The sequence below is a fragment of the Tachyglossus aculeatus genome, chromosome 22 (assembly GCF_015852505.1).
Source record: "Tachyglossus aculeatus isolate mTacAcu1 chromosome 22, mTacAcu1.pri, whole genome shotgun sequence".
Classification (NCBI taxonomy): Eukaryota; Metazoa; Chordata; class Mammalia; order Monotremata; family Tachyglossidae; genus Tachyglossus; species Tachyglossus aculeatus.
Genome location: NC_052087.1, coordinates 45,905,600 through 45,918,249, shown reverse-complemented (window position 1 = coordinate 45,918,249; position 12,650 = coordinate 45,905,600). Strand labels below are relative to the sequence as shown.

At 39.2% G+C, this 12,650-nt stretch overlaps 1 protein-coding gene across 2 annotated transcripts in view; it reads left to right on the top strand.

Annotated features, from left to right (window-relative positions):
- PIK3C2A (phosphatidylinositol-4-phosphate 3-kinase catalytic subunit type 2 alpha) overlaps positions 1-12,650 on the top strand; it is an 82,245-nt gene that overhangs the window by 47,882 nt on the left and 21,713 nt on the right. For both annotated transcript variants that reach the window (XM_038764006.1, XM_038764005.1), the window contains exons 10-19: positions 251-296; positions 379-592; positions 1,019-1,141; positions 2,880-3,047; positions 6,632-6,743; positions 7,195-7,340; positions 9,411-9,599; positions 10,211-10,304; positions 10,860-10,954; positions 11,817-11,997. In XM_038764006.1, coding sequence (XP_038619934.1) covers positions 251-296; positions 379-592; positions 1,019-1,141; positions 2,880-3,047; positions 6,632-6,743; positions 7,195-7,340; positions 9,411-9,599; positions 10,211-10,304; positions 10,860-10,954; positions 11,817-11,997 — 1,368 coding nt within the window. The remainder of the gene's footprint in view (positions 1-250; positions 297-378; positions 593-1,018; positions 1,142-2,879; positions 3,048-6,631; positions 6,744-7,194; positions 7,341-9,410; positions 9,600-10,210; positions 10,305-10,859; positions 10,955-11,816; positions 11,998-12,650) is intronic.

The window sequence follows — 12,650 nt, the reverse complement described above, 5'->3', positions numbered from 1 at the left end:
TAGGAGGGAGCACAGGAATTGAATCCCCATTTTGCAGATGAGGGAATTTAGGCACAGATAAGTTGTGATTTGCCGAATGTCACACAGCATGTAAGTGGTGAGCCAAGATTAGGATCCAGGTCCTCTGATTCCCAGGCCTGTGCCCTTTCCACTAGGCTACGCAGCTTGTAAAGTTAAACCAAAACCTTCTCCAAAATGAAATTATGTTGATCTGAGTTGTTTTCTAAATCCATTCCTCTTTATGCTGTAGGTAACTTCAAAGTCGGGAAGTAGCGCAAGTAGAAGTTCAGCTGGTGGTGAGTTTATTTAAATTAATATTTTGTTTAGGTGCATTTTCGTTTTTCAGAGTAATTCATTAAAACCTCTTTTTTAACCTAGGCTCACTGTGTCCCGATAACCCTGTTCAAGTGAGCATAAGCCAGCTAACTGCAGCAATCTATGATCTTCTTAAACTCCATGCAAGCTCTTCTGGCAGTAGCCTTGCAGATGCTGCAAAAAGTGGTAGGAGCACTAAAGAAGCATGGACTACATCAGAGCAACTCCAGTTTACAGTGTATGCTGCTCATGGAATTTTTACTGGTTGGGTAGCAAAGTGAGTAACTCCTTCTATCAAACATGTTCTGTACAAATAACAGAAAAAACTGCCAAATCCAAACCTAGGTACAACACTTATTTTGTGGTCTCCCGCAAAAAATCCGCTTACCCAATATAATCAAATCTTCATTACAAAAAAATAAATAAATTGGTGGATTTGCTTGTTTAAGGTAATGTCTAAATGTATTACTCTTTAAGTGGGGAGGGAAATGACAGTAGCATTGGCTGATGTTAAAAAAGCTTTTACAGATAATATGCTATTGTTCCCATTTTTTTCACATAAATAGAAATGATTTACACTTGCATGTAAATGTCAGAGTGCTTCTTAACAGCAAGAAATAACCAAGTCACTTGAGGAAATTTTTTAATGGATACTGAAGTTATATGCTATTAAAACAAGCTAATTTCACTTTTCTCTCCCCAGTTATGAAAAATACTACTTAATTTGTTCTCTGACTCACAATGGAAAAGATCTCTTTAAGCCTATTCATTCGAAGAAAGTTGGCACATATAAGAATTTCTTCTATCTTATTAAATGGGATGAACTGTAAGTGATATCTCCAGCTTTAATATTTTGTGGTATAAAACATGTTTTTACATCCTTTTTGTTAGAAATGTGCTTAATCCAGGATTGGATCAGGAGGCAGTAAACTCTAGACTAGAACCTCATTGTGGGCAGGTAACATGTTTAACAACTCTGTTCTATTGCAGTCTTCCAAGTGCTTAGTACATTGCTCTGCACACAGTAAATGCTCAATAAATCTTCGATTGACTGAGGCTACTTAAGATTCTTCCCAACTCTTAACTATAAAATGCTTAGTATAGATTGTTTATTTCAGTTTTCCTTAAGGAGAAGCTATATAAATCCTAAGTCAATGAAATTGCTGAGAAGTTTGTCATTTAATATGGCTTTATCTTTGTAAACCTAAGCATATCAAATTTACCTTGTAGAGTATAAAATTGTCAGATGTAGGAAGGATACTTTTAGTTAAAAGGTTTTCATTTCCTACAGTATTATCCGGTGTAGAACAGGTTTTACTTGGTTTCATCCTTTTTTAGCTTATTTATATTGTCCTGAAAGACTCTTTCTTTCCTCTTCCATATGATGGATTTCTAAACTATGACTCTGTTAACAGTGTTTAGGTTGAGAGCTGAAGGGTTCCACCTGATCCCAGTAGTGAGAAGCAGCATGGCCTAGTTGGAAAGAGCTCGGGTCTAGGAATCAGAGGACCTGGTGCTAATCCTGGCTCTGCCAGTTGCTTGCTTTGGGACCATGGGCAAGTCACTTAACCTCTCTGTGCCTCAGTTTCCTAAACTGTAAAATGGGGATTAGATCCTACTCCCTCTTCCCTAGATTGTGAGCCCTGTATGGGACAGGGACTGTGTCTAACCTGATTAAGTTGTATCTACCCCAGCACTTAGAGCAGTGCTTGACACACAGTAAAAGTTTAACAAATAGTAGTAATAATAATGATAATAGTAGTGCCCAGTCCTTATAGGAATAGTTTAAATATATATTTTAGTAACGTGTAAGGAGAATGGGCTACAGCAGGATATCTAGATAGCTGCTCTTTCATGAACTGAAATGGGATAACTATACAATGTGGACAGGTGAAACACTTTCAAAACACTATGAAAAACGTCCTCATATGATGTGGCATAACAGTGGATAGTTGAGAGAGCAGCAGAAAAAAGATCAGCATAATACATAGCAGTTAGAAATTAGACGACATATGAAAAAACAATAACTTGGGGAGATTGTGAAACACCTATGGGTAGCAAATGCCATAGTGCAACAAGATACCAAATTGTGTTTACGTGACATGAAATGAGTTGACACATTGGTTATTTTAGACACCTAGATAAAAAGCCTCCCTATTAATAGTTTTACTTCATATACAAGCAACAGCCATTTTTGAAAATACCACTGTGGGAAATAACAGGAGGCAATTTAAATGTTAATGGATTTTCCCCTTTTCTTTGTATTAAGAAATTTAGCCTTTGATGTTGAGTATATAAATCTCCAACCCAAAATCAGACCAGCCAACTATCTTGTCCCACCAAATATGATCTGTGTGTATAGGAGAGGCTGTGATGGATCAGTATTCTATAAATATTCATTTTACATAGACAACCTGCCTCTAAGAGTACAAAGTGGTTTGACAGTTTGAGGATAATTAGATTTTGAATTTTTACCCATTAATAACATGTTGATAGTTTTGTGTGTATTAAAATTTTCATCTAGTTCTCATGATCAGTAACTGGTTTTTTTTCTGTTTCTACAGAATAATTTTCCCCATCCAGATATCACAGTTACCACTAGAATCAGTTTTACACCTTACACTCTATGGAATTTTAAATCAAAACAGTGGAAATTCCCCTGATTCTAATAAGCAGAGAAAGAGTCCAGAGATGCTAGGCAAAGTTTCCTTACCTCTTTTTGATTTTAAACGGTAAGTTTTAGCTGAATTTTGCTAATTGCCTACTTGGCTTGCTTATGTCTTCTGTATGATAGGATCTGACACACAATTGTTACAATGAAGCCCAATGGATCTTAGAGCTGCTCAATATCTTCAAATGCTCTAATTTTGAATTCCTATTTCTAAAGACGTGATTCAGTGATAGACCTAGCTAAACATCTCTCCTTTCTTTCTCCAAGCTGCCCCCCCACCGTGCACTCCCCACTCCCCCAAACACACACTCTTCATATTCTCTCGGTGCTTAATTTTATCTTAAGAGAAGCAGCGGTCTCTAAATGCCACGATCCCTCCTTTTGCTTCCTTGCCTCCAGCACACTGAGGGTTGGGAGAAGTTTAGAAGACCCAAAGGTGGTGGGCGATGTGTATTGTCTTATTCATTCAGTCAGTCATATTTCTTGAGCGCTTACTGTGTGCAGAGCACTGTACTAAGCACTTGGGAAGTACAAGTTGGTGACATATAGGGACGGTCCCTACCCAACAACGGGCTTACAGTCTAGAATGGGGAGATTACTGTTTCTTCTAGTAGTGAGGCCAGAAGTGTCCAACTTGATATCTAGCATGAATTAATCCCTGCTTTTCCCCCCACCTTCAAAATGCCCTGGGACCAAGTGCCTTTATCCCTCACTGGGCTAAGGTCAGTGGGTTGTCCCAGGTCCCATGCCCTTCCACCCCCAGCCTAGCCCAAGACAAAGCCTGAGTCTTCTGTATCAACCTACTGTGTATTGGCCTTCTCTATTGTGGTAAGTAGTGCCAAGTCCCCTGGCTGTTTTCCCCATCTTCTCTGCTATTACACAAATCCGTCTCCCCTTGTAGATATGCCACATTACTTGCTGAAGGAGTAGATTAGAGAAACTTCAGAGCAGCTAGAAAAACAAGCAAGCTCACTGTAAATGGAACTGAGGAGTGGAAATGGGACACTTAATTTTCAGGCTTTCTCCTGAACCGACAGCACATTGCAGAAATATGCTTTGGGGGATGCTTTTCAAGTATGTTCCTTCAAGTAACAGAGAGTTGGAAAATTCACTAATTTCTGTTATAATGAATCCCAAGACACTCCAGTCTGTTATTTTGAAAATGCTTAATATTGAATACTTAATCCAGAAGGAATCTAACCTTCTAACACTGTTATTGTGGTATTAATTTTAGCTTGTGTTTACTGAACTTCATTGTTAATCAGAATGGTTTTAAAAGAGTTCACATTAGCTATGAAAAATAGTTTTTCTCAATAAATTATTCCGTTTCTCTTAAATGTCAAATATAAGGATAAATTAGATGTTTTCAACTACGTGCTGCCTGCCTTTTCTACTCAACCTGTTGATCTGCTATGAAATTGCTTTTCTTATACTTAAATTACATATTTGTTTTGATCATTTCTATTCGTTTTTATAAGCTAAAAATGCATTGATAAATTTTCCCCCTTTGGGAGCTCAAGCAATTTGGAAGCCTTGAATTTGACAGGATTAGTTTCGAAATAATCCAAGTGACCCAATAATCCAGAATCTCTCAGATTCTGACAGAATTTAAACTAGAATCCCTAAAGCTAGAATAATCCCCAAAATGTAATCATCTCAAGTGCATTCTGAAGTTGTAACCTCACCATTGCTCATTGTAATTGGGAGAAAATATATAAATACCCCAGCAGAATGCCTGTGTCTCCTTTGGTTTGAAGAATAATTCACTGCCAGTAGTTTTGTTTTAAAAATATGATCCTTTTTCTCCGTTTAAAAATAAGTTGCTATTGTGTTGACCCTTTCAGAAGGAAGTTAACTCAAAAATTCAAAGCAATGCTGCTATAGTAATAATAATAATAATTGTGGTATTTCTTGAGCGCTTACTGTGTGCCAGGCACTATTCTAAGGGGAAAGAGTAGAAAATTTCATTATATCTTTGGGCAGTTCAAGTCTCTTTGCTGTTAGAACATGCAAGAGACGATAAGATGTTACATTGAGGGTGTGCTAGCAACGTAGCGTCTAGCTTTTCAGTATCGAGAGTTTCAAACATCAAGGAGGAGGTGAATACCAATTTCATCTGCTCCTGAGTGAAAATGAAAACTCTTCACCAAATGATATTTGGCCAACTGCTGCACCACAGTGATTGAGGATGCCTGAGTTACTTGTATGCCGTAGGTGTAGAAATGCCAGCCACCCAACCTTGGCAGGGGCCCAGCCATGGATTGAATCCAGGCTGGGCCATTTAAAAAATAGATGCCAAATGTCACAGCTGCATTTGACGCAGCCTCAATTACAAGAGCCTCTAGAAATTGCTGTTAACTAAGGATGTCAGAGAGTCAAAGACTGCTACTGTGTTGTAGCAGAACAGCAAGCCAGATTGGGAAGTGCTTGTAGTGAAGTGGGGTTTTGGAAGGGGTTTGACTTAGAGCTGAATTAAATGAACAAGGAGTTGACAGGGACCTGGCAAAGATGGGAGTTAAAGTAGATTTTTCTTCCTGGATCAAGTGGCTTCAGTCTTCTGCAGATGAGTAAATCTATTTGTTAATATCGGAGGCTTTAATTGTAATAATTCCACTGAGAAGCAGCATGGCCTAGTGGAAAGAGCACAGGCTTGGGAGTCGGAGGTTATGGGTTCTAATCCCGGCTCTGCCAGTTGTCAGCTGTGTGACTTCGGGCAAGTCATTTCACTTCTCTGGGCCTCAGTTACCTCATCTGTAAAATGGGGATTAAGACTGTGAGCCCCATGTGGGACGACCTGATTACCCTGTATTTCCACCCCCCCAGCACTTAGAACAGGGCTTGGCACATAGTAAGTGCTTAACAAATGCCGTCGTTATTATTATTAGTCACCTCCAAAGTGACCCTAGAACCAAGGCAAACCTCTTTTTAAATTTGCCTTTGTGAATATAAGGGGTGACCAAGCAAAGAGGAGAATTGGATGGTAGGAGAAGGGGAAAGGTGGGTGGGTGGTGAGGAGCAGAGTGGGAACTACTTTTAGGGGACTTCCTCTCACCTTCTAGGTTCCTCTTCCTGTATGTGGTCGAAAACTGAAGAAAAACTTGGAAAATTGGGTATATGTTATTCTGGTATGTTACAATGCTCCCCTGCCTCATGGTTTGGGTAGAATTGTAAAAGCACTTAAGTGGAGCTCGTGAGAATGCATTTAACCATACATTTAACTTCTCCACCACTGGCAACCCAGTTGAATATGTATATAGCAATTTTATCATTAAAGGCCCAATTTCAAAAAGCAAAAAAATGAAAACAGTTTATTATTGAAAAGAACATTTTTCCACTCGATTTGTATGTCCTCTCCCAAAGTTTACCTAAAGATTTGTGATTCTTTAAAGCTGGTTCCTTTTAAATCTCCTCTTTTTTTGTAATAGCGATGGATTGCATTACTTCTTTGGGTTGCCTCCTTCACTGCGAATGCAGCCAGTGGACGTTTGCACAGTAGTTGCTGACTCTAAGGCACCACTTAATGAGCCATCAAAATAACATTGTTTTGTATGTGGTGAGTCAGGGTTGAATTTCATTTTTAAAATGAAAGTAAGGGACAATTTTTGAAATTCTTCTCCTTTGTCTAATTGCCTTTTTGCCTTTTAGGGTATTAACCTGTGGAACTAAGCTTTTGCACCTTTGGACTTCAGCACAAACAAATCCCCCGCCTGGAATAGTACACAAAAAAGGACACCTGATGGAAAGAATAGTGTTGCAGGTAATGTTTTTCTATGGCATGGAATCGTTCAGGGCATGTAGTAAATAGATACTTTAATGTTGGGGTAGAAGAGTAGAAAGCAGCAGTTTGCTTTATATGTACCAGAGAGAATCCCCTGGTCCGATTTCATACCTTATACTTGCATCCAGTCCAAATGCAGTTTGGTTAAGAGGCATAAGGCTAGGCAGTCCTCTTAAGCACATTTTAGGCACAAGGCAGACTTTTGGGATGCAAATCAGAAACAAGAGTGGCCTGCTCATCTGAGAAAGACCAAACAAGGCAGTAAGTCATAATTTGTGGAAAATTATAACTACTGAATTTCAGGTAAACATTCATTGCGACTGAAGAGATTCCCTTTTCTCAAAGTTGCAGGAGAGATTTTGTGGGATATTTATGGAATGTTTGCCTGCAAATGGATAGCTAAAGATTGACTTTTATTTAATTTCTTAAGGTTGACTTTCCCTCCTCTGATTTTGATATTCTCTACACAACTCCTCAAGCTGGGAGTTGCTCTGTACAGCAGCAGTGCTTGGAAATCCTGGAAAAAGATGCAAAAGCCAAGCTCCTTGCCATCCTTTGCAAAGACTCTCCAATTGGGTATGTCTTCTATGGACTTTAAGCTATGACAGTTCTAATAACTCATAATGAGGGTTTTTTTTTAATTAAAATGGGGTTACAAAGGCTTTATTTCTACAATTGAATCCTAGTTTTGTTTTGGTTTTTCTAAGGTATTTGTTAAGCGCTTACTTTGTGTCAAACAGAAGCAGTGTCACCTACTGGAAAGAGCACAGGCCAGAGAATGAGAGGACCTGGGTTCTAATCTTGTCTGTCATTTACCAGCTGTGTGACTGTGGGCAATTCAGTTTACTGCTCTGTGCCTCGATTCCCTTAATTGCAAAACGATGATTCAATACCTGCTCTCCCTTCTACTTATACTGTGAGCCTCATGTGGGACCTGATTATCTCGTATGTACCCCGATGCTTAGTACAGTACTTCAGCACATAGTAGGCACTTAGCAAATAGCATAATTACTATTATTAATATTATACTATAATGCTGCTAATAGTGAACACTACTCTAAGCTCTTGGCCAGATACAAGTCAATCAGATGGGACATAGTCATGACTCAGTGGAAAGAGCACGGGTTTTGGAGTCAGAGGTCATGGGTTCAAATCCCAGCTCCGCCAGTTGTCAGCTGTGTGACTTCGGGCAAGTCACTTAATTTCTCTGTGCCTGTTACCTTATCTGTAAATATGGGGATTGACTGTGAGCCCTCCGTGGGACAAACTGATTACCTTGTAACCTCCCCAGCGCTTAGAGCAGTGCTTTGCACAAAGTAAGTGTTTAATAAATGCCATCATTATTATTATAGTCCCTGTCCCACATGGGGCTCACAATCCAAGTAAGAGGGAGAACAGGAATTCAGTCACCATTTTACAGATAAGGCAACTGAGGCACTGAGAAGTTAAGTGACTTGCCCAAGGTCACTTGGGCAGTTGGCAGAGTCGGGATTAGGACCCCGGTCCTCGTATTCCCGGGTCCGTACTCGTTCCACTAGGTCGTGCTGTTTCTTGTTTCATAACAATGTCTACATTAAAACAAGTGAAGAATTTTATCTGTTTAAATTATTCACATGCCTGTGCCATAAATTGTTCTGCTTGGCAAAATGTGACTTGCCAGTGCCACATCCATCTGTAATGGAGCGAAATCCTTCTTTGGAGAAGACATGCAGACATCCCTGTGCCAGTTGTTGAAAGCTCATAGTGCTGTTTTCATATTGGTTATGGAATGTTTGATTCTGATTCTCAAAGGTCAGCATTAATCTCAGATTCTGAGAGAATTTAAACTAGAATCCCTGAAGCTAGAATAATCCCCAAAATGTAATCATCTCAAGTGCATTCTGAAATTGTAACCTCACCACTGCTCATTGTAATTGGGAGAAAATATATAAATACCCCAGCAGAATGCCTGTGTCTCCTTTGGCTTGAAGAGTAATTCACTGCCAGTAGTTTTGTTTTAAAAATATGATTTTTTTCTCTATTTAAAAATAAGTTGCTATTGTGCTATTCCTTTCAGAAGGAAGTTAACTCAAAAATTCAAAGCAATGTTGCTATAGTAATAATAATAATAATTGTGGTATTTCTTGAGCGCTTACTGTGTGCCAGGCACTATTCTAAGCACTGGAGTTGATCCAAGTAAATAGAGTTGGACACAGAACGTGTCCCACATGAGGCTCATTTTACAGATGAGGTAACTGAGGCACAGAGAATTTAAGTGCCTACCCAAGGTCACATAGCAGACATGTGGCAGAGTCAGATTTAAAACCCAGATCCTTGTTACTCCTGGACCCATGCTTTAGTATGGTGATTACTGCAATTCCACAGCATACATATAATGTCTTGACCAAATTCTAGTTTTGGTTCATCACTTTCAGATTACCTTAGACAATCCCACTTGCATCCCAATTTGAATATTATTTAATCTAGTTCTTTATTGCGTGTACTGGTTTGTGTAGTGGTTCTACCAAAGGTGATTGTAATTAAGTCATGAAGTAATGTCTTTGTTGGTAATGTGATTTGGACCACTGGGAGTGACCTGGTGGTGTCTTCTCTAGCTAAATCATTGCTAATTAACCGAGAGCAAATTTGATTTTCTTGTATCGACAGACTTTCTAAAGAAGATAAAGCCTTTCTGTGGGAGAAGCGGTATTATTGCCTTAAACACTCAAACAGTCTTCCCAAAATATTAGCTAGTGCCCCAAACTGGAAATGGGAAAATCTTTCCAAAACATACTCATTGCTTCAGCAGTGGCCTCCCCTGCCTCCACTGACTGCATTGGAACTCTTGGATTCGAAGTAAGTCCAAATGGTTTAAAACATGTATAATTCAGTTTTATTTTAACTCTCCTAGGATAGGAAGGGTAAGATCATGATTGTTTATGATGTTACTTATTAGGTACTCTGTGCTAAGGGCTGAGGTAGATAGAATAAACAGTTTGGGCACTGTTTAATAGAGACAGTGCTCTTTATTTTGATAGTGAACTGATTTGTAACGTTTCATTTTGTTGTGCATTGCTGGAATGAAACATTTTTATTACACTGTAAAAATCTTTGCAAAAAAAGTTTATTACCTTGTGGATGAGGTAATTTTTTTTTAGGAAGATTTGGAATTTTTTAGCATTCAATAAAACCAAAATTTTAGTGGTCTTTTATAGAGGCATTTTCAGATATTAATGTTTAATGAGGCTAGGGAAATTGATAGCAAGAAATTATCTTAAAAATTACCACTTACATTTTAAAAAGGTATCCTTAGTTAAAATTTCATCAGGGGTCATTGGTCCCATTTTTGGATTCAGACCCTGAGTGCTAAAAATGTCCATTTATAAAAATGTATTCAAATTGTGTTTTCTATATGTGACATCATAAATTATTCCTTCCTTAGTGTAACTCTTATGGTATCTTCCCAGGTTTGCTGATCAAGAAGTGCGAACCATAGCTGTGAATTGGATTGAGGCAATTAGTGATGACGAGTTAGCAGATTTCCTTCCACAGTTTGTGCAAGTGAGTCACTTCGTGTTGTGCCCCCCCTTACTCATTTGCTAGATTTATTTGTGAATTGCTCATGAGCTTCCTAGGACTCTCTGAATAAGACTTATTAAACCTATTGGTGTTGGAGTGTTTTGTGATCGAATTAGAGTGGAACCACAATAATACAGGTATTTTTCTTTGCAAAAGAGATGTTACCCATGAAATCATAGGAATCTAAGATTCAGCCGCACTTGAAAATTGATTGTTGGCAATGAGAGCAGCATCAAGTCCGGAATTGTGTGCCCTGCTCTATTACTAACTTGCTATTTGGTTTTGACTCAGCTCCTTACTGTCTGCTCTTTTCATTTTTGTCATCTTTTATATGGTGATGATAATACCTTCTGTGAATGTGTTGGCTTCATGATTTTCTGACAGTTGTTTTCTTTCTCAAAAGCTTTTAAATATGAAGTCTCGCTTTTGGTTTTCTTTTAATAACCATGTGAGTTTTCTTGTAAGACCTCTACTCAGAGTAAAGCAACAGTTTGGCCACTTTCTGACATTGGTTTTTTTTTTTTGTTTTATCCAAAGGCTCTGAAATATGAAATCTACCTGGATAGCGCCTTAGTGAGATTTCTGTTGGCAAGGGCTTTGGGAAATATCCGGATAGCTCATTATTTATATTGGTAAGAATTAGGATTTGATTTCTTAAGCTGCTGAATTTTTACTGTGTGTTATGTGTGAAGGTGACTTTTAATAGTGTGACCTAAGGAAAAATTTCAGTCTTAATTTGCTGCATATGTAGGATGTCATAGATGTTGCAATCTCATTAAATTAATATGGAAAGCTAAATTTGGCTCTCTTGGTTCAACCAATTAATGGTTGAATGCTTATTACATGGAGAGCACTGTATTATGTGCTTGGGAGAGTACAGTACAATAGAGTAGGTAGATGTGATCTCTGCCCACAGAGAGCTTACAGACTACGCAGGGAAACAGCTATTAAAATTGCAGACGGAGATGTACGTAAACGCTGTGGGGTGAGAGTCAAAGTGCTTAGGGGGTACAAACCCAAGCTCATAGGTGACGCAGAAGGGAGGACAGGTGGTGAAAGGAGGGCTTAGGGAAGGCCTCGTGGAGAAAATGTGATTTTAGTAGGGCTTTGAAGATGGGGAGAGTGGTGTTCTTTCAGACATGAAGGGAGAGGGAGGTTCAGGCCAGGCGGAAGACGGGGGCAAGGAGTCAGGGGTGAGAAAGTTGAGGTGGAGGTACAGTGAGTAGGTTGGTGTTTGAGGAGCAAAGTGTGCAGATGGATAGTAGTAGGAGATCAGAGAAATAAGATAGGTGGGGGAGAGCTGATTAACCAAAGGAAACCGCAACCAAAAAGATGCAAGGCACGTAACAATGACTTTTGAATGCTCCTTTGAACGTTTGATTGTTGTAGTTTTATGGTTCCTTGACAACTGCATTGTTAAAAAGACACTTTTAAGGGAGTGAAGCTGTTTTGCTGAAAGTAGAATCACTGATTTTTAGGCCCTTGAAATTTTAGGCTTCTAAAGGATGCCCTGCATGATGCCCAGTTTGGGGTGCGCTATGAACATATCCTTGGTGCCTTCCTGTCAGTTGGAGGAAGAGGTCTAAGAGAAGAACTGGCAAAACAGACAAGACTGGTCCAACTCTTAGGAGTAGTAGCAGAAAAAGTGCGGCAGGCTAGTGGATCAGCAAGGCAGGTACGTTTGTGTAAGCCAGGCGACAAATGTGGTCTTGCTTCTGGTGGGAATATGGCTGGCAGGTATTTTAGTAGCTCATTAGTTCCCCCCGAGGGACTTCTTGTTTGAACACCAAATTGGAATTTAACAATATTTGATAAAAACTTCTTTGCCTACTTGAGGAGCCTCAAGTTAATAGCAGTGTATGACCCAAATTATAGGAGGAAATAAACCCATGGAGCAAGCTTTTATGAGGCTATCACAGAAGCTGAAATTTAATGCTCCTGCATTACTTTTATGGAAGTCAGTAAATCCTCTGTAATTGTTTACCACATTTTAGAACTGGGCAGTTTTGTTCCTATGTGAAACTGTGCTCGTCTCTGAAATTCCGAGAGGGGAAGTAATATATGTGCTTGTCTGCATTTACGAAAAAGTGTGTTTGTTTAGGAGAGAAAGTTTCCTTTGAAAATGTTGTTTCCTTGTTCTCTGTGGGCCGTTTCTAACATCAGGTGAGCATTAGCAGTTGCCGAAGGACACCACTGAATTGTAGCAGATAACGCAGTCCCTTCAAGCGTGTTCTGGGATCCCTAACACCACTTTCTGCATATTGCTGCAGGCCACCTTAGGCTTTGCCCTGCCAAAATGCTACTTCTCCCCTGGCCCCCCTCTGCTGC